General features: G+C 44.0%; 1 protein-coding gene across 1 annotated transcript in view; it reads left to right on the top strand.

The window, feature by feature from the left end:
• The window catches only part of RYR3 (ryanodine receptor 3), a 457,031-nt gene that overhangs the window by 238,341 nt on the left and 192,917 nt on the right, over nt 1-25,773 (top strand). The window contains 8 exon segments of the mRNA XM_070378270.1: nt 5,118-5,222; nt 6,893-6,996; nt 8,455-8,538; nt 10,329-10,488; nt 11,826-11,973; nt 12,848-13,053; nt 13,613-13,787; nt 24,158-24,366. Coding sequence (XP_070234371.1) covers nt 5,118-5,222; nt 6,893-6,996; nt 8,455-8,538; nt 10,329-10,488; nt 11,826-11,973; nt 12,848-13,053; nt 13,613-13,787; nt 24,158-24,366 — 1,191 coding nt within the window.

The following is a 25,773-nucleotide window of genomic DNA, read 5'->3' on the forward strand; positions in this document are numbered from 1 at the left end:
GTTTGCTAATAGTTTTCCCAATTTTGCTCCTTATCGAAACATCATGGCACTTAAGTTTGACTTTTCAATAATAAGTTGGTTTTTTTAAAAGACTGTCTTTAGTCGAAAGTCAAATAGTGCCTTTCATACATAGCTTAAATATTTTATTGCTACTTTTCTCTGTAGTCTCCTTGTATATCACTGACTTGGTATACTTTTTCTAAAAAAACAAACAAAAAATTCTCTATGAGCTCCCCTCCTCAAACATAATTGGGAATTCTGTAAATAATGGAAACACTAATAGTCATACCAGAGCCAGGGAGGTGACACAAAAGGGAAGCAGGTCAAGGGTGCAGGCCCTCCTGAAGCAGGTGGCGATTTTTTAGCCCTGGCTTACAATCGCCAAGTAAAAGTGTCAAGACAAAGTTAGAGTCTTCCAACTGGTCAGGAGATATTAGAAATCTGAATTTTTATATGAACATTCGCACTTCTTATGAACTGTCAACTAATAAATGAAAATGGTAATAATTGTTTATTGTTGATACTGTAGTAGTAGTCAATTAGAGAAAATAAGGGGGAGAAAAGAGAAATTGAGTCCCCAGTTTGTGACCTCTGTGGGAGAGGAGCAAAGTGCCGGGAAAACATAGAGAAACTTTCCCTGAAGGTCCTGGGGAAGACACTGAGACACTGAGCTAACAACAGAAGGATAAATATTGGGGGAGTTTGTATTAAAACCTTTAGCTTCTCTTCTTTTCACAGCTATTTGTAAGGTCTCTTCAGACAACCATTTTGCCTTTCTGTATTTCTTTTTTCTGGAGATGGTCTTGATCGCTGCCTCTTGTACAGTGTCACGAACCTCCATCCATAGTTCTTGGGGCACTCTGTCTATCAGATCTAATCTCTTGAATCTATTCTCACTTCCAGTGTATAATCATAAGGGATTTGATTTAGGTCATACCTGAATGGTCTAGTGGTTTTCCCTACTTTCTTCAAATTAAGTCTGAATTTTCCAATAAGGCATTCATGATCTGAGCCACAGTCAGCTTCTGGTCTTGTTTTTGATGACTGTATAGAGTTTCTCCATTTTGGGCTGCAAAGAATATAATCACTCTAATTTCGGTATTGACCATCTGGTGATATCCATGTGTAGAATCTTCTGTTGTGTTGTTGGAAGAGGGTGTTTGCTATGATCGGTGAGTTCTCTTGGCAAAACTCTATTAACCTTACAAATAGCTGTGAAAAGAAGAGAAGTGAAAGGCAAAGGAGAAAAGGAAAGATATACTCATTTGAATGCAGAGTTCCAAAGAATAGCAAGGAAAGATAAGAAAGCCTTCCTCAGTAATCAGTGCAGAGAAATAGAGGAAAACAATAGAATGGGAAAGACTAGAGATCTCTTCAAGACAATTATAGATACCAAGGGAATATTTCATGCAAAGATGGGCACAATAAAGGACAGAAATGGTATGGACCTAACAGAAGCAGAAGAGATTAAGAGGTGGCAAGAATACACAGAAGAACTATACAAAAAGATCTTCATGACCCAGATAATCACAATGGTATGATCACTCACCTAGAGCCAGACATCCTGGAATGTGAAGTCAAGTGGGCCTTAGGAAGCATCACTCTGAACAAAGCTAGTGGAGATGATGGAATTCCAATTGAGCTATTTCAAATCTTAAAAGATGATGCTGTGAAAGTGCTGCAATCAATATGCCAACAAATGTGGAAAACTCAGGAGTGGCCACAGGACTGGAAAAGGTCGGTTTTCATTCCAATCCCAAAGAAAGGCAATGCCAAAGAATGCTGAAATTACTGCACAATTGCACTCATCTCACATTCTAGTTAAGTAATGCTCAAAATTCTCCAAGCCAGGCTTCAAAAATACGTGAACCATGAACTTCCAAATGTTCTGGCTGGATTTAGAAAAGGCAGAGGAACCAGAGATCAAATTGCCAACATCTGCTGGATCACCAAAAAAGCAAGAGAGTTCCAGAAAAACATCTACTTCTGCTTTATTGATACACCAAAGCCTTTGACTGTGTGGATCACAACAAACTGTGGGAAATTCTGAAAGAGATGGGAATACCAGACCACCTTACCTGCCTCTTGAGAAATCTGTATGCAGGTCAAGAAGCAACAGTTAGAACTGGACATAGAACAACAGACTGGTTCGAAATCAGGAAAGGAGTACGTCAAGACTGTATTTGTCCCTCTGATTATTTAACTTACATGCAGAGTACATCATGAGAAATGCTGGACTAGATGAAGAACAAGCTGGAATCAAGATTGCCAGATTATCAATAACCTCAGATATGCAAATGACACTACCCTTATGGCAGAAAGTGAAGAATAACTAAAGAGCTTCTTGATGAAAGTGAAAGAGGAGAGTGGAAAAGTTGGCTTAAAGCTCAATATTCAGAAAACGAAGATCATGGCATCTGGTCCCATCACTTCATGGCAAATAGATGGGGAAACAGTGACAGACTTTATTTTTGGGGCTCCAAAATCACTGCAGATGGTGACGCAGCCATGAAATTAAAAGACGCTTGCTCCTTGGAAGAAAAGTTATGACCAACCTAGACAGCATATTAAAAAGAAGAGAAATTACTTTGCCAACCAATGTCCATCTAGTCAAAGCTATGGTTTTTCCAGCAGTCATGTATGGATGTGAGAGTTGGTCTATTAAGAAAGCTGAGTGCTGAAGAATTGATTCTTTTGAACTGTGGTGTTGGAGAAGACTCTTGAGAGTCCCTTGGACTGCAAGAAGATCCAACCAGTCCATCCTAAAGGAGACCAGTCCTGAGTATTCATTGGAAGGACTGATGTTGCAGCTGAAACTCCAATCCTTTAGCCACCTGATGTGAAGAGCTGACTTATTTGAAAAGACCCTGATGCTGGCAAAGATTGAAGGCAGGAGGAGAAGGGGACAACAGAGGATGAGACAGTTGGATGGCATCACCAACTCAATGGACATGCGTTTGGGTAAACTCCGGGAGTCGGTGATGGACAGGGAAGCCTGGCATGCTGCAGTCCATGGGATTACAAAGAGTCAGACACGACTGAGCGACTAAACTGAACTGAACTTGTATTAAAACCAGATCTGGGTAGCAGTTAAAGAGGTATAAACAGATCTTACTTAGCTGCTGCTGCTGCTGCTAAGTCGCGTCAGTCATGTCTGACTCTGTGCGACCCTATAGACGGCAGCCCACCAGGCTCCCCATCCCTGGGATTCTCCAGTTTTAGCAAGAATCTTGCTAAAATCCAGCCACTGGAGTGGGTTGCTATTTCCTTCTCCAATGCATAAAAGTGAAAAGTGAAAGTGAAGTCACTCAGTCGTGTCCGACTCCTAGTGACCCCATGGACTGCAGCCCACCAGGCTCCTCCGTCCATGGGATTTTCCAGGCAGGAGTACTGGAGTAGGGTGCCGTTGCCTTCTCCCGATCTTACTTAGAAGCTCTTGCAATAGAGGAAAGAGAACTCCATTATAGAGCTGGGGTCAGTTCTGAATACAACACAGACAAGTGGAGATTTACAGCCAAGGAGCAAGGTGGGGGTGGGGGTGGGGGGCGGGCATGTCAGTGATGCAAAAGTAGTTAGTAGAACATTGGGGTTGGGATGGATTCTTACTAAACTGACCTAACAATTCTCTCACTAAAGGCAGGTCTGAGTGATCTGATATCACCTGGGGAAGGATTGGGGATGAATAAATTTGTTCAGACATGGTGGGTGATCAGATATCAAGGGTGTGGGTCAGTGAACTGAATTAGCAAGATTCTTGCTAAAACTGGAATCCTGAAGACAAGGCCCAGGATTGAGCCTAGAGAAAAATAGCTCAGAAGCACCTATCTAGAGATTGGGCCAAGGAGAGAGTCTTTGTCATTTGTCATATGGCGTGGAGGCAGGGAGAGTATACATATTATGTGTATTACAGGGAGTACTAATAAGAGTAAAGGTTGCATATTTAAGGGCACAGAACTGTGAGACAGTGTGACCTTTTGGGAAGAATTTCAGGAGATTTGGAAAGGATGTGTTTTGGGAGGACTGTGATGAGAGGGCTGAAGAATAGCACTATATTCTTGATTAATACATCTAGTCTGTGTCTTAGGAGAGTCAAGGCATACTTGGGGATGCTCAAGAGGAGAGTGTTTTGATATAGTTGTATTATTGGCAGCTCATCACTCTGGTCACAGTGTGAAAAATAGATTGGTGGGAGTTGGCGAGACCAATTGTGCATGGTCTTGTAATGGTCCAGGTAGTAATGGTCCAGGTAGAAAATATCAAGGTTGAGTGATGTGAAGGAGGGGAACCTTCAAAAATATGTTTAGGAAATAAGCATGTTGGATTTTGTGACTGATTAGTTGTGGTTGGTGGGGGGATGAAAGTGGGAGTATAATGCCAAGACAAAAGACACTAAGATGACTTTCAGGTTTAAGGCAATTGTGGACACATTCATTCAACAAAAAAGAGAAGCTAAAAATAAGAAAAAAATTTTAAAGGGAAAATAATGAATTCCGCCTTGAGCAACATACTGAGTTCACTTTGGGGGGAAAATCCTGCAGGCAGTTGGAATAGTGTATCTGAACTGCAAGAGAGACCATGAATGGAGGCTGGATGGTCAGGCGTGACCTGCGGATGGATAAGATCTCTCAAGAAGAGAGCATAGGGAGAGATGGAAAGGGAGAGATGGTCCAGAGGAAGCCAAGAGAGGAAGGAGTCTATAGAAACAGCCCCTCTTGACTGACATGTTGTTCAGTTGCTAAGTTGTGTCCAACTCTGTGACCCCATGAACTGCAGCACACCAGGCTTCCCTGACCTTCACCATCTCCCAGTCTCTGCTCGAACTCATGTCCACTGAGTCGGGAATGCCATCCAACCATCTCATCCTCTGTCACCACCTTCCTCTCTTTCCCTCAATCTTTCCCAGGTCTTTTCCAATGAGTTGGCTCTTCACATCAAGTGGCCAAAGTACTGGAACTTCAGCTTCAGCATCGGTCCTTGCAATGAATATTCAGGGTTGATTTCCTTTAGTGACATGTAGTGAATTCAACTGGGGTGTCTGATCTGCCTAGACTTAATGATGAGATCTTAATAAAATTGATTCTCGTAGTTCTGACTTCTCATTTGTTGTTTCCTTTTAGGTTGTTTTACCACCTCATCTAGAGAAAATACGAGACAGGCTGGCTGAAAACATCCATGAGCTTTGGGGAATGAATAAAATAGAGCTTGGCTGGACTTTTGGCAAGGTATGTGTTTGAGTGACCTGGCTAGAGTGGAGGGTTGGGTAGCCTTTTACCTGGAAGAGTTCTTCAAAGACTCAAATGATAAAAAACAAAAACCTCACGAGCCCAAACCTACTTCTTACTGAGTCCCATCCAGCTCTCACTGTGTCCAGCAGCCTTGCTCACAAGTTTGTTGAACTGTGGTTAGGTGTGCCAGGGAGACAGGCTCTGCACAGGCTGACCATGCAGTTGGCCTCCTCCTTACTCCCAAATGCTGGGTGTTTTCTTCAGGGAATATCGAGTGTGGTCATCCCTCATCTCCTCCTCGAGCGCCCTCACATCTTATTTCTCTTCGGAAAAAGCTGTCCTCTCTGCATGGCTGGTGAAAAGAGGCTGATTCATTGTTGTGAATCAGAATTTGTTTATTGTGGTTTTCAGATGTATCACTAAGATTCATGGATACTCGGAGGAGGTTAAGAAATCTCTTTCACTAGAGAACCTTGTTCAAAGAGGATGTAAATGGACTTTCTTCTGTGAATTGTGTAAGGTCATGTCCAAAGGCAGAAGGATCCATGATTCTAAAGCTTCCTATGAGCCTGACACTCTCAAATTATGTACCATCCAGCTTAGTTACTTAAAGGGTCCCTGCACCCCAGCAGTTATATATTGATACAGCTCATAAATATTCTCTTTATATGTGACCCCCTCTCTGCTAAATGCTCTTGTAATCACAGTTGCAATTCAGCACTTAATTCTTTGATGATTGTATTACTGCCCATAAGACTGTATCCTGTCCCAGCTCACCATGGAACTCCTAAGGTCTAGCCCACAGCCCACCACCTGGTGGACATTCAGCAAGTGTTTGTGAAATAAACGAACGAATGAATGAGTGAGTTACTGTCTGGATCTGCACTGTTTAATACAATAGCTGTGGGCCACATGTGGCTCCTAAGCACTTAAAATGTGACTAGCCTGAATTGACATGTGCTGTAAATAGAAAGTACACGGTGGCTTTTTAAGACTTTCTATGAAAAGCCGATATAAAATGGCTCAGAAATAATTTCTTAATTATTTGTTAAAATGCTAATGTTTTGAGTGTATTAAGTTAAGTAAAATACATTATTAGAATTCATTTCACCTGGTTTTGGCTTTTGCTTTTTGGGGTTTTTTGTTTTGTTTTCTTTGGGGTTTTTTTGTTTTGGTTTGGGGCGGGGGGTGGAGTTTCTGTTGTTGTTGTTTTGCTTTTCTCATGTGGTTCCTAGGAAATTTGAAATTGCAAATGTAGTTCCCATCGGTGGCTGATTCTGTGTTACCATCAGACAGTGCTGGTCCAGAGTCTGTAGTCCTTTATGTTCTGAAGAATGCTACCCTTCAGTGGCACCAGGGTTCTACAAATCTGGGACAGGCAGGAGCATGGTTGCCATGAATAAAAGTGCTTCTCTGGGAAAGTATGTTCTGAATGCAAACACTTGACTAGAAGCAGTGCACAGAACGCAAGCCACCAGCAGCTCGGGGACTGCATGTGTCACTTACTAGAGAGAAGACTGTCTATTTGTCTATCAGCAAATAGCTGTCGTTGTTCTGCCCGACACGAATTGCCTGGGCCATGTCTTAAAGTGTGTCCTTTTCTGTTTCCCCAGGCAGTGCTGGTTGTGAAAACTTAAAATTATATTCTTTCTTATGTTGTCACCTAGATACGGGATGACAATAAAAGACAACACCCCTGCCTTGTTGAGTTTTCAAAGCTGCCCGAAACTGAGAAGAATTATAACCTACAAATGTCAACTGAAACCTTAAAGTGAGTGTTTAATTGAATCTGGATTAAACAGTGAGCAGATGATTTAATGCCTTATAACTAAACTACAAACCTGTTGTCTCTTGCCTCGAAAACATGATGCAGTCTGACAAATTAGCAGGAATGGGGATTATTCATGCCACAAAAGGGTTTAGCATAGTCAGTAATATATCTGCTGTTGTTATTTAGCATATATAGTTCTTTAGAGACCATTTTGGACAAGGAAAATGTAGGCAGAAAAAAGGAAGAGAAACTTGCAAAAGACTGATTGCCTCTTTTGTTGTTTAGTTGCTAAGTCATGTCCAGCTCTGGGATCCCATGGACCATAGCCCGCCATGCTCCTCTGTCCATGGGATTTCCCAGGCAAGAATACTGGAGTGGGCTGCCTTTGCTTCTCCAGGGGAGTTGCCTCTTTTAGTTCATGTATCACTAAGAAAAGAAGATAAGATATACAGTAGATTCTAGGTCATATTGAAATTGGACAACTTAACCTAAGTCTCTGTTCTCTCATCTACAAAGTGAAGATAGTAATAGTTCTTATCTTTTCATAATTGTTGTAATGGTTAAATGAGATGCTGAACATTAAAAAATAAGGATACAGCATTTCTAAAAAATCAATGGGAAAACATAGTTTAATTAACTAACATTCAACTTAAAAATAACTTTTAGCTTCTCTATGATCCCACCCACAGTTTCAACATTGATTCAGATCTTCATTATTTTTTTAGCCCAAGTCTATGTCTCCCTTCTTCAATCCCTTTGTACTTGTTACCTGTGAGCTCTGCCTAGTATTTCTCTGTTCACTCCTTGTCAGTACAGAACTTTTTAACTTCAGGTTTGCTGGCATAGTGATGCCTTGTCTCACAGGAACCCACGTGAAATGTCTTCCATCATAGCGACCCTCCTCAAGGGTGGGGCTTTGGTACCTCGTGGTGTCCAGCACAGCTCAAGACACTGTGTGCAGGGAGCACCCAGGAAATGCTTGCTGACTTCTGGGTTTGCTATTAGGGTCCCATCTGTCCTCTGGAATCAGAGAATCAGGATACAATCCTAATGCAGAGTCATAAACTAGAAAAGGTCTCCCAGAATGAACAAACTTTTTGTTGCATTTTTATGCTATGCATTCAGGAGTTGGCAAACTAAGATCCACAAGCTTATCTAACCAGCCACCTATTTTGGTTAAAAAAAAATGTTTATTGTAACAAAGGTAGGCTCTTCATATTGTCTTGCATATCGTCTATGACTGTTTCCCCTCTGCAGTGGCAGAGGTGAGTAACTGTAACAGAGACCTAAGGACCACAAAGCCTACACCATTTCCTATCTCACCTCTAAGAAAAGTTTGGCAACCTCTGGTCTAATGAGTGAATATAGTCTGTTTTTATCACTTCTGATGGAGGTGGGGGCTCTCACTGAACTCTACCTTGCCGTTGACCTGTGTTTTCTCTGTCTACTACATCACAGAACTCTCCTGGCCCTGGGGTGCCACATTGCTCATGTTAACCCAGCTGCTGAGGACGATCTCAAGAAGGTCAAATTGCCCAAAAAGTAGGTGATCTTTTAATGGTTGGCAACTTTAATGCTTCGGTCTTAATGTTTAAACTGGGAGGACAGGAGGTCCACGCACAGAGGCAGGGAACTGCCCCAGATACTTCCAGCACCAGGTCAGGCAGTTCCTCCAGGTGCCTAGACTGCATTCAAACCCCAAGCAGAAACCAGCTGAAGTACAGGGTTTCCAGGCCTCCTCTCTTTTTACTCCTTCTGCCTGGACCCACACTACTATCTACTATTGTTAGTTTTGAGCCAGAAGATGCGGCACTCAGAAGGATAAGCTGTCATGGTCTATAAGAATAGCAATTGGCAAGAGAACTTAAATATGTGGTCGGTAGCCACAGCAAAGATTCACTCCTCTGGCATTGGGCCAGCCTTGTAAATCTTGTAGAAATCGGCCTCTCTGCCAAGATTTAATTTGGCCCCTAAATCTGCACGTATCCTTCTCTCCCTCTCATCCATACATTCACTCGTCATGTGTTCTCACAGTCTCAGATATGGGCTTGCTGGCACATCCCCTGGCTCGCTTGCTCACTCACACATATGCCAGCCTTGGGGGCACACGCATTCACACGCAGGTGTCATGATGATTTGAGAGCCAAGACAGTGCCAGCTCTAATCGAATGCTTATCTTCCCCTTCCTCCCTGTGAAACCCCAGGCTGCCAAGCTCCACTCTCAGAGGCAGCTCCTGGGGCCAGGAGCCACACGTGTGAGAGGCAGCAGCTGGAGGGGTGGCTGGGCTCAGTGCTCAGTGCTCAGCACATGGTGGCCCTGCCCAAGGTCAGGCATCCCTAGAGGGTGAGTGAGGGACGGCATGGTGCTACAGTAGACCTCGCATCCCCTGCTGCTCTGAGGTTCTTGGGTGGAGTAGCTCCGGTCTGCAAGTTGTCAGATTTAGGTTGGCCCTGATCTGAGCAGTCAGTGGCCTTGGGGTCGTTGAGTGCCTCTGGACTCACGTTCCCACATGACTATGGTCAGTTGCTCTCCTGTGAGTCACTCCACATGGACCCCTGCTTCTTTCCGTTCACACGATGCATCTCCCTGGGCTCCTGCTGAGCTTTTCCCATCCTCAAGTTATCTAGCAAATTACAGACAACTGTGGCTGTGATTCCTGGACTGGACAGCAAACCATGAAGGTCATTTCACAAACTCTCTAATGCTATGATTTTTTTTTTTAATTCTCAAAGTGAAAGTTTAGTTTTCTAAAACTGAGCAATCATATTCTGCTGCTTTATAAGAAATCATTTGGCTCAAGGTCGCGTCCTTGCCCTGTGTATCATAACCTTTGTGTTTGTGAAGTGAGGCAAAGGAGCTTTGGTGATGCTGAATTATACTGAGTGTGCCCATGGTTTGCACACTGAGAAATAAGGATGGGTTTAGGTTGATGAATTAAGGGCCACATCCGAAAACTTGAAATCAAACTGAGCTATCCATTCTGCCAAGGGGAGAACCTGTGCTTGCATGCTCAGTTGCTCAGTCATGTCCAATTCTTTGTGATCCCATGGATTGTAGCCCACCAAGTTCCTCTGTCCACAGGATTCTCCAGGTAAGAATACTGGAGTGGGTTGCCATTTCCTCCTCCAGGGATCTTCCTGACCCAGGGACTGAACCCTTGTCTCCTGCATTGCAGGCGGATTCTTTGCCACTGAGCCATCTGGAAAACACATAGAACCTGTGACTGTAGCCTTATCTTTCTAGTATTCTGACCCTGTGCTATTGGTCAAAAATCCGAAATGGGAAAGATTTACAGTTCTGTTCAAAATATATATTTTGTATTTACTTGTAGCTACATGATGTCCAATGGCTATAAGCCAGCCCCTTTGGATTTGTCTGATGTGAAGCTGTTACCTCCTCAAGAAGTTTTAGTGGATAAGCTTGCAGAAAATGCACACAATGTCTGGGCAAAAGACAGAATAAAACAAGGATGGACCTATGGCATTCAACAGGTGAGAGATGCTGGGTCAGGCCTGATGGAGAAGCCAGGAGATGTGATCATCTATCAAAAAGGCATTTTGCTTTGGTGGGTATTAGATTGGAAGATTGAGGTTGCCTTTGCAGTCTGTTGCTCATCCCTCAGCACATTCATTGTTAATAGAATCATGGGGCTGAATGGAATTCACGATGGTCATGTTGACATTAACTCCAGCAGTGCATAGGCTTACGTTTCATTTGTTAGTCCGATACACTTGTGATCAGGTTGCCTTGTGTATATGGCCTCTGGCTGCATCTTCTCTTATTCCCTGTCTTGCTGCTTGTCCCATGGAAAGCTGAGCTTTCACTCACTCTCCAAGGCCAAGTTAAGGTTCACATGAATCAACATAACAGCTCAGCAATATTTTTGGAGTGGTCCCAAGTATGTACCACTGAAGGGGAAACCAGCCCAGGAGAGGGGCAGACCAGCCCAACGATAAGCCTGTGTCCCCTTACTTCAGTCCACGGGGCCAGAATTCCCAGGCAGAGTTCTTGGCTCATCCAAAGGCAGCATGAGAGCCCAGCAAGAAGTTAGGTGGCGTTCAGAACCATGATTTAGCGCTAACCCACCTGCTGCACCTCTCACTCTGAAATAACCGCCTCATCTCAGGAAGGCTCAGGATCAGGGAAGTTCACAGATAGCTGTGTGCACACGTGCTCATTCATTCTTGAGCCTCTCAACCTGCAGATGTCTGGAACCAAGAAGATGACAACTAGGAAACCGTGGCAGTGAAGGGAGTGGCGAATTCAAAACAGCATGTCAGATTATAACAACTTATCACTGCCATTGTCATTGTCGTCTTCTTAGTCCCCACTAAGGACCGGAAAAGGACTCATCCAAATACATGCTATTATTACAGGGCAACAGCCCCACCGTGGCTCTGCCATCTTTTCAAATGTTTCTCTGTAAGCAGAGATGCCTCTCTGTGAAGGATCTGTTGTGAGGAGGCCATAGCAGTTTAAATCACGCATGGTCTTTCATCGGGGAATAGTTACGCAAACCCCCATCTGCCTCGCCTTGGGAATGGAGAAGTCTAACTAATTTCATGACACTTCATTTTATTCAAGGGCTGGCATTATTAAAATGTGATTTTTACTGCTGGCTTTGAATGTTAGTACAAATTTTCCATTTGTACTCATTTAATCCTGAAGTGGCAAATATATTCACTGGTAAATATCAAGGCACTGGGAGAAGAGCTGGCAGACTCACATGAGGAAACCAGGACTGTTGCTGGGGATATGTGAGTGGGAGGAGCTCTTTGTAAAGATGAAATGCATTTTCTCAGATTCTCTTTTCTCTGGCTTCACATAGGATTTAAAGAACAAAAGAAATCCACGTTTGGTGCCATATTCATTGCTGGATGAGCGTACCAAGAAGTCAAACAGGGACAGCCTTCGTGAAGCTGTCCGGACGTTTGTTGGTTATGGCTATAACATTGAGCCATCAGACCAAGAGCTAGGTAATGAGTGCAGATTGTTCATTCTGGCTCCAGTTTGCTAAACACATCTTCTTCTGGAGGAATACTGATGTTCAATAGGTCTAACTTGCACTGTTAGAAATACCGTTGGTGCTAAAAAACATTAAAAACAATGGTGAATTTTAGGAAGTAGGGGGGTGGAGGGGGAACCATGTTGATCATAGAGCTGTGTTCCATTGACCAGATATTTCTGTAATGAGCACATCTATGACCCAGCCCCACAGGGAATAAGTTATCCTCCAGCATAGCTGAGCTTTTCAGGATAGTTGGTCCCAAAACAAAGTTAACCATTATTTCTCTTATTTTCCGAACATGAATATCATCTCACTTTGGGGCAGGTAATGTCATCTCTCAACTGAATTCTGTCACTGATTAAAATCACCACCTTATGAGTATTTAACATGTCACTGCCACCTCATACCTCAGGGGATACCATAGGCACGTGGGGCAGTAAAAAGTGGTTTAAGGGGATGGATTTGGAGTAAGACAGACCTCGGTTCAGATCTTGGCTCTCCTCGGTTTATTGGCTGTATGACCTTGAACAAGTGAACCTCAGAAGCCTGTTTCTTCATTGGTAAAATGAAAACAATAACACTGATTTCATAGGATTATTGGGAGGAAACACTGAGATTTCATTTCTACTGCAGAGCACTCACACAGTGAATGGTAGTTTGTGTTTTTATGAAATGATGATGATGGAGATGATTCTTTTATGAACATTATGTTATATTGACTAGCAGGAGATCTGCCATCAGCCTTTGTTGTTGAACATCCTTCGAGGAGTCCTCCCTAAATATTAAAAGCCTGTGTTCTCTCTCCTTCTCCGGCAATCTCTCCTCCCTTTCCTTCTTGATAGCTGACCCAGCTGTGGAGAAAGTCAGCATAGACAAGATCCGCTTTTTCCGGGTAGAGCGCTCTTATGCCGTGAGATCTGGAAAGTGGTATTTCGAGTTCGAGGTGGTGACCGGAGGTGACATGCGTGTTGGCTGGGCCCGGCCAGGCTGCCGACCCGACATTGAGCTGGGGGCAGATGACCAAGCCTTCGTGTTTGAAGGCAGCAGGGTGAGTCTGGCTGGTGCTCGCCACTCCTCAGTCCAGGTTTTTCTGCTCCAAACATTTCTCCAGAAGTGAGAAGTGCTGAGTATCTGGACCTCTGGCTTCAAAAGGGAGGAGCCACCACACGCACTGATTTAGACCACAGCACACTCATCCCCTAGTGTTTGTCCCTTTGCTCTAGGGCAAAGGGGAGGGCTTGTACACTCTAGTCCTTTCTGTGATCACCTCCATATCTGCCTTGCCCCTGAACCCACAGGACACTGTGCAGCCAAGCATGTGGGGCAATCTTACCACTTTGTCTTCGGAGGAATCCAGCTCATTTACATAGCTGACTATGTATTGGGAGACTTGGCCACCTTTTCTGATGAGCCTTGTATACCTTGGTTTCCCACACCTGTAGATAGACCACTTCTCCCTGAGCACTGTCCTTGGTAGAAAGGGAAGTATCGTTTGGAAACCAGGCACCACTGCCCATTAGGAGAAATTGTTCATGGGGTCACTTCTCCAGCAGCACAGGGGCCTCTAGGACCTCCATTTCTCTAATCCCTGGGCTCTTGTCTTCTAGGGCCAGCGTTGGCATCAAGGGAGTGGGTATTTTGGACGGACCTGGCAGCCAGGAGATGTGGTTGGATGTATGATTAACCTGGATGATGCTTCAATGATCTTCACGCTGAATGGGGAGCTGCTGATCACCAACAAAGGCTCTGAACTTGCCTTCGCTGATTATGAGATTGACAATGGTAAATCCACCAACCTCCCCACCCCTTTCCATGTCCACAAGATGAAGGGAACTCCAGGGAGTGGGGTGAGATCTTATGCCTCCTCACTCATGGAACACTGACCTTTGCAGATCTAAAGCCCTGGGGTGAAGACAGCTCTTATACTATCATTTTTGAAGAATCAAAACAAATAATAGAGATAGTTGATATATGCAGCATAAATGTAAGTCTGAACTTCCAGAGAGATTGACCAAGGAAAGTGTTGGTTGCTCAGTCATGTCCATCTCTTTGCAACCCCATGGACTGTAGCCCACCAGGCTCCTCTGTCCATGGGGTTCTCCGGGCAGGAATATTGGAGTGGGTTGCCATTTCCTTCTCCAGGGGATATTCCTGACCCAGGGATCGAACCCTGGTTTCCTGCATTGCAGAAACTCTTTACCATCTGAGCCAGATATAGGCATAGAATGACCAAGGCGCTCCCCTCTAATTCCCTGCTTTGTGCCTTGGCATGGTAATGTTCCCCAGGTTTCTCAGGATCACAAAGGAAGTGCTAATTGCCTGTGCACTGATGTCCCTGGCAGGAGAGAAAAATCAATGAATTAGAATTATCCTCTTATTCTGATTTGAATTGTCATTGTGAATGTTGGTATAATTGAACTTAATGTTTTGATGAGAATCACTGAAACATGGAAGTTGACTTAGCTGTTCCTTGAATGAAATAGAATTTATTCTGAAACTCAAACATGCTGTGAAACCCAAGCACAGTTGCACTTGTTAATGGCCAGGAATAGACTACAGTCAGGTTGGTGCTTCCAGCTACACAAAGGGGCAATAGGTGCTTCTTATTTCTTGTCTACAGAACTCCCTTATGTGCACAAGGCTGCTGGCACCAGGACTAGGAACACTGGACTGTGAGTCAGCTGCCTTGCTCCTAACAAGCTGTGGGCTCCCAGCAAGGCTTGGTTTGACTCCTCTGGGCTTTGCCTCCTTCATCTGTACCAGAAAACAGGATGATAGACCATATAAATGCCAACATCCTCCTCAGATGTAATATTCTGTGGCAGTGACTTAATACCCGCTGTGATCACACCTCTGGTCTTGGTGCTGTGCCACTCTCTGCTCCTGCAGTACAAAGGAGGAGAAGGCAGGGAGGCTGAGAGGGGAAGAGGCTGCTCCAGGGCAGGAGACCTGGGTTCCCGTCTTGCCTCTGTCCTTCTCCTCCTGTGACATCTCAGGTTGACTTTATTTAACCTCTTTGTGCCTCTTTTCCCCATCTGTAAATGATTAGGGTTCCAGGTAGCTCTAAATTTCTGGCACTTTACAAAAAGAGACAGTCTCCTCTCCCTGCATCAAACGTTAAAAAAGATAAAATTGCGGAGGCAAGAGCAGCAGAAATAAATGAGCATATAATTCAGGCTTCCCAGGTGGTGTTAGTGGTAAAGAACCCACTTGTGAGTGCAGGAGACATAAGAGACACAGGTTCAGTTCCTGGGTTGGGAAGACCCCCTGGAGTAGGACATGGCAACCCATTCCAGTATTCTTGCCTGGAGAGCTCCATGGACAGAAGAGCCTGGCTGGCTATGGGCCATAGGGTTGCAAAGAGTCGGACACAATGGAAGCGACTTAGCGTGCATGCACATTTTTAATACATATAAAATATTCTTTATTTACAATGTGTTTTAGCTTTATAAATCATTTTCATACTTTGTACAGACACCTATTATCTGCAACATGCATATCAACTGGACCTTAAAAGAGCTTTAAAGATTTTTCTAAGAGCCATATATTTGGGATAATAGAAAAGCTGCAAGTCAGTGTATTTTCTTAGAAAGACAGGATGACTGAAGCAATATGGGTTCGTGTTTTAATGCCTTCTGAAAAGGTTTAAAATATGAATTTTAAAGAATATATTTTTGGAAACAACTGGGAAAGAAGTTGCTAGCAGAAAGAATGACCCACGTACTGGTTCTGAGGCAAAGAGGGAGGAAATGTTGATGACATTAGGGGGTTGGGGACGAGCCATCCTCTGTCACTGCTCTTTGGAAACAGATATTCACTAAGTACCCAGCACAGGCAATGCTCTCTTCATGTTGTTGTTGAGTCACTAAGTCGTGTCCGACTCTTTGGGACCTCATGGACAACAGCATGCCAGACTCCTCTCTCCTCCACTATCTCCCAGAGTTTGCTTAAACTCACGTCCATTGAATCGGTGATACTATCCAACCATCTCATCCTCTGTTGTCCCCTCTCCTGCCTCAATCTTCCCCAGCATCAGGGTCTTTTCCACTGAGTCAGCTCTTTACATCAGGTGGCCAAAGTATTGGAGCTCCAGCTTCAGCATCAGTCCTTCCAGTGAATAGCCAGGGTTGATTTCTTTCAGGATCGACTGCTTTGATCTCCTTGCAGTCCAAGGGACTCTCAAGAGTCTTCTCCAGCCCTACAATTTGAAAACATCAATTCTTTAGCACTCACTCTTCTTTATGGTCCAACTCACACATCTGTACATGACTACTAGAAAAACCATAGCTTTGACTATTTGGATCTTTTTAGAGTCATCAAAGTGATGTCTCTGCTTTTTAATATACTGTCTAGGTTTGTCATAGCTTCCTTTCAAGAAGCAAGTGTCTTTTAATTTCATGATTGCAATCACCATTTGCAGTGATTTTGGAGTCCAAGAAAATAAAATCTTTCACTGCTTCCACTTTTCCCTCTTCTATTTGCCATGAAGCGATGGGACCAGATGCCATGATTTTAATTTTTTTAATGTTGAGCCAGTTTTTTTCACTTTCTTCTTTTGCCGTCATTAAGAGGCTCTTTAGTTCCTCTTCAATTTTTGCCTGGTATCATCTTCTTGTATGAGGCTATCTTCAAGGAGGCTGGAGGAAAACAAAGAACTAGGTAATTTAGGCTCATCCCCAAGGAAAGGAGCTTCCTGGAGTAGGCAGAGTCCAAAGTCCAGTGACCCTGTGGACTCGGGGAGCTTAGTTATCTATAAGACTTTGGCTCAACATAAGGAAGAGAAAAAGATCTTGTCAGTTTTCAGAGTTGTAAGAACTCCATGAGGTCTAAATCCTTGATAATCAAAAGTGTGAGCTGCTTGTTATAAATGCAGGGTCTCAGACCCCACGCTAGTCCTACTGATTCAGAAGCTGCATTCAAATAAGATACTCTGACAGCTCCCATGCATTTTGCAGTATGAGAAGCAATGGTCTAAAGTATACACAAATGTAAATAGTAGCAAAATGAAGGAGTTAATTTTCTAGTTCAAAAAATAAATTAAATGAAAATACAGAAAGGTAACTACCAATACAAAGCGATAGGTCAGAAATGGCAGTTGACCAATACAGGATGAAAATTCTAGAAGACTGGAATTGGAACTGAAAGTTAAATGAAAACTATGAGCTGTCTCAGCAACTACAGATGAGCTTTTTACCTCTAAGAAGGGTCTTCTTCTCGGGGGAGGGGGTTGCAGGTAGAGTAATAGGAATCAGGAAACTGCAGAAAAGAGTGATAATAGCATTTGGATGATTGTGTATGGAATTTATAGAAGACAAAGCTGGAAAGAATGAGAAGTTACAGATTATAGCCTTGAATACCAAGACTTGGTCTTTTTATTCAGGAAACTGTATTGTCTAATCTGGGCCCACTCTTCTTGGACTCCACTCTCTGTGACATGGGGGCTGTCCTAGGGTTTGAGCAGAATACTATAAAGAAAGGGGATGCTGTAGGAGAACTCTGCTTTTAGAGATCGTCTGTGCTGTAATGAAAGAGATGCCTCATTGACCCTTTGTACAGAGAGACATGATTTGACCTTCAGAATAACAAAGTATTATTAGGACTCTGTTTTATAATAGAATTGTACTGTATTATGTTAACACATTGTACTGTAGCATTGCACTGCACTTTAATAACATGGAGACAAGATAATTGGGAGGCCTTTTCAGTTCTGTGATGGCTCAGGAGTCAGAGGAAGGGCAATTGAAAGGGAGTCTGCATGCAATTCTTTGACGACAATAACCCAGAGGCTTAGAATAACCATAGAGCAGCTCTTTAACCATAGAGCAGCTCTGCATAAAATGGAAAGAGCCAGCAATTCTTGCCTTGAGCTGTTAGGAAAACCATCTGTTGAATATAAAACATTGTGTGCATTACAGCCCCTCAGAAAGCAAAATCCCATTTGTGTGTGTGTTCTGGTCGCCAACACCCCAGCCTTGATTCAGGCCGTTTACCCTGCTGGGGTAAGTATTTTTAGTCCTTTGAGGGGAGGAATGGGAGCAGGCACTACGATTCGTGGCTGATTTTTTTTTCTTTGGGTGATTTATAAGCTGTCATCCCCATCCTCGTCTGCGTCATAGGTGACATACTCTTATCAGCTTCGTTTTCCTAATCATTGTTCTCTACTGTGTTCCCTGGCTTGCACCCTCACAGCTCTCAATGTTGTCACCGAAAGGCATCTGGAAGCTGAGAAGCTCTCACAGAGAAACCTTTGCTGTTAGTCTTCCCTTTGATCCCATTTAAAGGAAAGGAAGATAAAATTCTGAACATCATTCTGGACCTCAAAACATGAGGTCTGAAAGAGTTTAATTTAGGGCTGGTCTCCCTTGCTGCTGCTGCCAGACACCCCTGGGCACACCCTGCTTTGCTACAGCTTCAGTGTCTGCAGGGACAGCCTCCCAAGCTCTTCCTCTATCGGCGTGTCAGGGCTTAACAGACGCCCCAGCTCTGGCTGTACCAGCAGCCCTTCCACAGGCAGCAGATGAAACTTTCTTGCAGGCAGTCGCTGTCGTCTGTGCACAAGCACGCTGCCACCTAGAGCCCCCTGTCATTCTCTCCCCAAGTGGGTGCTGTGCTTCAGGGAGCGGCTGTGGCAGGGGAGCGCGGCCTCCTGTTCCCTGCGTTTTCTACAGAGCTTGTGACGATCTCGGTGCTGTCCCTGAACTCCCTCTTTGTGAGGCTTAGGAAATTAAAATTAATGGATAAAACATGAACTGCTGGATGGAGACTCTGAGAAACACCCCAGGAATGGTCTGGGCAGCGGTCTCACCACTTCTCCCAATGATCTCAGTTTTTCCGCTACTGGGGAGTGATTGGCTCTCAGTAAATTTCTTCAGTTTGACATGGATTTTAAAAAGGATCCATGGTTGGTGTGGTCTAGAGAACTGGTTTCTTTCCAAGCTCCTGAATTATAAAAAGATGACCTCCTGGGGGTCCCTCTTCCTAATCACACAACCCTATGAGGCCTTGTGATACAAAGTTCATCAGAATCTGGGGCCCTCTGCAGCATTTAAATGAATATGTTCTTGACATTCCTTTCCTCAAATAGGGATTTTATGTACATCTAGGTTCCAAATAATGCCATTTGCAAATTTCCTCCTCAGACCTCTTCAATGACGTCAGCATAATTGCATCTTCTAGTCTGCATGCATGTCGGGATGGAGTGTTGTTTTTCACCTTTATTTTTCCATCTTGTTACATCTCCTGTCTCATTTGAGCTGGGGGTTATAGTTGAGTTGTGTACAAAGTGTGGATCCTTGTGTGTAGGTGACATTGTTCACGGTGATGCCACATGGCCTTACCAAGTGGCTCTGTCCATCCAGGTAAGACCACACCAACTCCAGGGAGCCATGCGGCCACTTGTGACAGGCAGCCCTTCTCCTCCTGGGGGCCTGGAGTGCTTCGTGGTCGAAGGTCTCCCGCTGCCTGACCTAGAGGCAAACTAGCCAACTATATGACACTTAGGAAAATCATCTGAACACTGAAGGAAGAGTTCATCACAAAGCCAGTCACCGGAAGTGAGAGTTAGAAAGCAGGCATCTGGGCCTCAGTCCTCACTGCTCACTCTGGACCGCTCCTCTGGCAGTCTTGTTCACATGCTGGCCCTGCATGCACTCCAGGAGACAGTCCTTTGAGCAAGTTACTCAACTTGTTAGGCCTCAGTTTCCTCAGTCACAGTAATATATCCATAGAGTGCTAAGCCCAGGGCCTGACACCTAGAGGTACTTGATAAATATTAGCTGGTGTGGTTTATCATCATTGTCCCTCCCTCCTCTGTCTGTCAAGAGTTCCTGAGTTACATGAAGTTGTAATGTCTCAGGTCAGGAAGTTGTGGAGGAGTGATCCTTAGCTGGAGCCTCTCTACCAGGTGGAGGGAGCTGATCCAGTTTTAAAGTATTCCTCCCCAGGAGAAAGTGCTGGTGCTTGTGAGGATGTCTCTTTGTCTCAGTCCTTTCTGGGGTTTCGCTTTTTTGATGCAAGCCTGGGATTTAGGCTCTCGTCTGCCACTGTACAGAGTTGCCCTGCTGTGCCCACTTAGCTCCCAGGAGGTCCCTGACACTCCCTCCCGTTGCTTTGACATACCTGACTTTTGCTGCTGCTGAGGAGCCTGTTTGCAGGCAATGTTCAGCTGGCCCCTGTAGAGATGGCTTCTGTCCCAGAGGGCCAGTGCTCTGCTCTGTAATGAGGGCAGCCCTCCGCCCCCGGGACATGACAGCTGTTTAGATCTGGGGTATTCATCCCCTGTAACCTTCCCCCCTTGTCTTGCCCACTGACTGGCAGCTGGTCTGTGACTCAGAGGGACAGCAAAGTACTGTCCCCTCTGCTGATGTCTTAGGAACAATGAGGAGCCCAAGTTCCTTAGAAAAAGGGCTTTGTGCAAATATGACCTTTTTTCCTTTCTGTGTGCATCTTGCATTGTCAGAGTGTCTATAATTAGGAAGTCACTGATGTGACCTGAAGTTATTCAGAAGTCCTCATGTTTTGAATCTGCTGCTTACTTATCCTATCATTCATGTTGGAGAAGAAAGGGAAAGAGTGGCTTTCTTTTTTTATTGATTTTATTGAGGTACACTTGATTTACAATATTGTGTTATTTCTCTTGCACAGCAAAGTGGTTCAGTTTTATATCTATACACACACACATGTATATACATACTATATGTGTATATATATATATATGTATTTTTAAATTCTTTTCCATTATCATTCATAACAAGATATCAAATATAGTTCCCTATGCTATACAATAGGACCTTGTTGTCTATCTATTCTGTATATAATAGTCTGCATTTGCTAACCTCAAACTTCAAACATCCCTCCTCACCCCACGTCTCCCTTGGCAACCACGTCTGTTCTGTATGTCTGTGAATCTGTTTCTGTTTCATAGATAAGTTCATTTATGTCATATTTTAGATTCCATTTATAAGTGATATCCTATGGTATTTGTCTTTCTCTTACTTCACTCAGTATGATAATCTCTAGGTCCATCCATGTTGCTGTAAATGGCAGTATTTCGTCCTTTTTATGGCTGAGTAGTATTCCATTGTATATATGTACTGCATCTTCTTTATCCATTCATTTGGCAATGGACATTTAGGTTGCTTCCAAGTCTTGGCTATTGTCAAGAGTGCTGCTTTGAGTATAGGGGCACAGAAATCTTTCAAAATTATACTTTTGTCCAGATATATGCCTGGGATTGGGATTGCTGGATCATATGGAACTCTACTTTTAGTTTTTTGAGAAACTTCCATCAGATCAGATCAGTCGCTCAGTCGTGTCCGACTCTTTGCGACCCCATGAATCGCAGCACGCCAGGCCTCCCTGTCCATCACCAACTCCCGGAGTTCACCCAGACTCACGTCCATCGAGTCAGTGATGCCATCCAGCCATCTCATCCTCTGTTGTCCACTTTTCCTCCTGCCCCCAATCCCTCCCAGCATCAGAGTCTTTTCCAATGTTCTCCATAATAGCTGCACCAACTTACATTCCCCACCAACAGTGTCAGAGAGTTCCTTTTTCTCCACTTCCAAGAGACTTTCTTAAGATGTCAAGTCTCTGCTCACATCAGGGATGGAATGCTTCAAAATCAGGTCTTCCAGATAAAGCTAACTCCAGTGGTACTTGTCCAGGTTGGAAACAAAAGTACTGTCTTGCAAGTGGGAATGTCTTACCACACACCATTCACTCTCCCACTTTCCACTTGTCATCCTCATTTCTCTAAGCCCCTGGCAACCAGGATGATTTCTTTTCCTTCCTTCACATCTCACAGCATAAAGCAGAGCCCTCTGTCCCAGTAGGCTCCCCAAAATTGTGCCAACAAGTAGTCCTTATTCCATACTAGAGTCATATCTTCAAAGCTTCCTTACTTATAAAAATCTCTGTCTATAGAAGGGGGTAGTTTCATCTATTATAGTCTCAGAGGCTATGAAACATAGTCTGAGGAGCAAAACAATACTCAGGAAGGCCCATGAATCTGATCAACCAGACCTTCCACCTTCCCGAGGGATGGGGCCACCCCCAGTGGTCCTGGGTGGAGGCTCTTTGTACAGACATCACCTGCATTGCTAGGATTTCATTGTAGCTCTCTTACTTAGAAATAGTATTAAACAGTATCACATAGTATCTTAAATAAATTCAGTTTCTGAAAACAACCAACTCAGCTTGGTTTTATCTTTCACTTATATGACTTATTTACATAGAAACTTTGTGATTTAGGTAACAGTATATACACACTGACTTTAGGAAGAGTGAATTTTGGCCTTGATCTCTATGAGTGACTTACTGTTGAACATAAATTCTCCCAAAATTGACCTTTAAATGTCCCTCACATAAACACTCCTTCCTTAGGAGTGACACGATTTTCTTTATGGGGGTGCTCCAAGCCCTGGTTTAGCGTCCAGCCTTGGAGCCCTTCGTCCTTTTCCGAGCAGTCTGCAGCCTCAGCTGCCCTCCAGCTGCCTGCCTCATGTCTTCCCAGGTCTGGGATAATTAGTGCTTTCCCAACTCTGCTGATTTGTTGGTCCACAATTATGATTCATAAATAGCCCACAGACAAGAACACCAAGCGATCTGAACTTCTGCTTTGGGTCTGTTCTGCATGGCAATGCTTTATTATGATGAGGACACAGAAAAGAGCTTGGAGAGACAGTAACTGTAGGAGCGAACAGTTTTCTACAGCTCCTGCTTGAAAATCTCACTTTCCTACTTAGCAGGGGACTGTAACAGTAGACTGGGAGGATGGGGTTTATAAGATGTATTTTGTAAACAAGCAGTCATAGTGTAGCATCCAAAACTTCTTAGCATATTCTCAAATGACAAGAGCCACTGTACCTCTCATTTCACTGGAGAAGATGCTGGGACCTAGAGAAATTTGGCAATTTACATCAAGTCATTCTTTGGGCTTCTTGCATTGTTTTATTTGGGGCAAAATTTAAAATTACACAGGGTTTAAGATATGGAAGCACTCTAAGTGCCTGTAAACAGATGAATGATTAAAAGATGATGTATCTGTATATGTATATATATATGTGTGTATATATCTATACCCACACACGTACACACACACAGACACACGCACACATGAATATTAGTTAGCCATAAAAAAAGAATGAAATTCTGCTATTTGCAGCACCATGGGTGGATCCAGAGAGTATTATGTTTAATGAAATAAGTCTGACAAAGGCAAATGCTGTATGTTATCACTTATATGTGAAATTAAAAAATAAAACAACTGAATATATATGACAAAGCAGAAAGAGACTCAGTGATACAGAGAACAAACTCATGATAAACAGTGGGGAGAAGGTAGAAGGAAGGAGCAAGATAGGGGTATGAGATTAAGAGACACAAACTACTGTGTATCAAAGAGATAAACAACAAGAATATATTGTACAGCACAGGGAAATACAGCCATTGTTTTGTAATAACTTCAAATGGAATACAATCTATTTAAATATTGATTCACTATGTTGTATACCTGAAACTAATATAATATTGTAAATCAACTATAACTCAATTTAAAAGAAAGTATATCTCCAGAGATAGATAACTAAAATTACCCAGGGCCTAATTGGTGCTAGTGATAAAGAACTTGCCTGCCAATGCAGGAGACGTAAGAGATGCAGATTCAATCCCTGGGTTGGGAAGATCCCCTGCAGGAGGGCATGGCAACCCACTCCAGTATTCTTGCTTGGAGAATCCCATGGGCAGAGGAGTCTGGTGGGCTACAGTCCATGGGGTCACAAAGAGTCGGGCATGACTGAAGTGACTTAGCGCACAAGTAATATCAGTTTTAACTAAGACATAAATAAAGAATTTCACTTTCTCTCTTATTGGTTTTACTTTTCCAGATGACATTTATTTACATCTTGGCTGGATGGTTATTTTTTCTGCCAGTCATTTTGAACCAGACTCGCTTGTCTTTCCCATATATCAAGGGCAGCTGTCAGCTCCACATGGCCTCCTGTTGTTGAGTATATGGGCCAGGAAGAAAGAAAAGGATGCTGTCCTATCTTTTCTACTGGGACTCAAAGCTGTGAGGGAAGCAAGGGTTCTGCTTCCTCCCAGCCTCCCGGGACAGTCCTGCAGGCTGACCGAGCTCTCTCACCACTCTGCAGGCTTTGTGCCCATCTGCTCTCTGGGGCTGTCTCAGATCGGCCGTATGAATCTCGGGATGGATGCCAGCACCTTCAAGTTTTATACCATGTGCGGCCTCCAAGAGGGCTTTGAGCCTTTTGCTGTCAACATGAATCGTGACGTGGCCATGTGGTTCAGCAAACGCCTCCCAACATTTGTCAACGTGCCCAAGGATCATCCGCAGATAGAGGTATGCTACATGTACACATCGTGGGGGACGCTGGCAGCGCAGGGGGACCCAGGCACTGAGCTCCCACTGATGTTCCTGTCACATCTGGTGCTTGCCCAAGTCCACGCCTTGTCTGTCCCCAGTCACCTCCTTGCCGGACTCCAGAGCTGTCATTACAGGCACCTTAGTTGTGGCAGCTGAGTGGCATCTTACAAGGGATAACCAACCACCTTGCAGATCCATATCCCCAAATCTTTGGGCCACTACATATTCTCCAGATGTTGCTATAGTAGTATTAGAGCAAAACAGTATCTAGAGTCCTTAAATGTCATTTTCCTAAAATAGTTCAATACCTGCACTTAAGATGATATGTCCCGGACATTGTTCTCCTCTGCTCAGGACTTAATGTCTTTTAGGCTGTGTTTAATTCCTGCAGAACCATCTCCAGCTTTTTAGGTGGAGGTGCAATAGTTGATTATGATGCTTGTACCTTGTGTGGGGAGCAGAGAAGCAGAGAAGCCAAAGATTGTAAGGATCCTGATTTGGGTTCTGGTTCTACATCTCCTTGCCCTGCGTCGCCCACACACACTACGATTTTTTCATGGTGTCAGGGTGAGATGGGAGCTGATGGGATGTCAGACAGATCAACTCCACTGAAGCATTAGATTCAAGGGCTCGCTTCCACCAGAGTGTGTCTCCTTCACTCACCTCCCAATCTGAATTCAGCAAGCATCAGCTCTTCATCTCCCCTTTCCCCCAAACCCTTAAATAGTAGACTTGAATTTCTTCAATTTCTACCTGATAGTTACTTTAGAAAGCTGGCTCATAAACTTTTTGGAAGTCATGAGCCCCTTTGACAAACTGAAAATATGCAGACCCCACAAACCTAGGTAAGCATGCTCATGGACCGCAGGATAGAAACTGGCTCTAGAATGCAGGGAGAAGTGCTCAGATCATAACAAAATCATCATTGTAAGTCTGCTCACTTTCTCTGCTCCCCATCCCATCCCCACACATACACTTCAAACACCCAGTTGTGATCTTTCCTCCTCCACTGCACTCCTCCAAGTGCTCACGCCCTGGAGCTGGGAATTTCCTCCTTTGTCAGGATCCTCTGTTTGACTCAGGCTACAGGTAAAGGCGGGAAGTCCACCAGGTGGGAGACAGGGTCCTCTGAGGAAACTCTAATGTCACTTCTGGAGTCTTGGGCTTTCTGGCGCCTTCCCCCCTTAGATATTCTTATGCCTACTGACATGGGAAACCTATGAAAAGTTTCTTCTTTAGCCACTCGCCACCTTCCTAAAAGGTCAGCATCAGCAAACGCACTGCAACACCCCTGCTGCCTGGCACCCTTGACCTTGCAGAAAACCCAGCAGCCATGTTTTCAAATCCCTAATCTCCCCAGCCAGAAGTGGGTCTATGATATTT

This window comes from Bos mutus, chromosome 10 (genome assembly GCF_027580195.1).
Source record: "Bos mutus isolate GX-2022 chromosome 10, NWIPB_WYAK_1.1, whole genome shotgun sequence".
Classification (NCBI taxonomy): Eukaryota; Metazoa; Chordata; class Mammalia; order Artiodactyla; family Bovidae; genus Bos; species Bos mutus.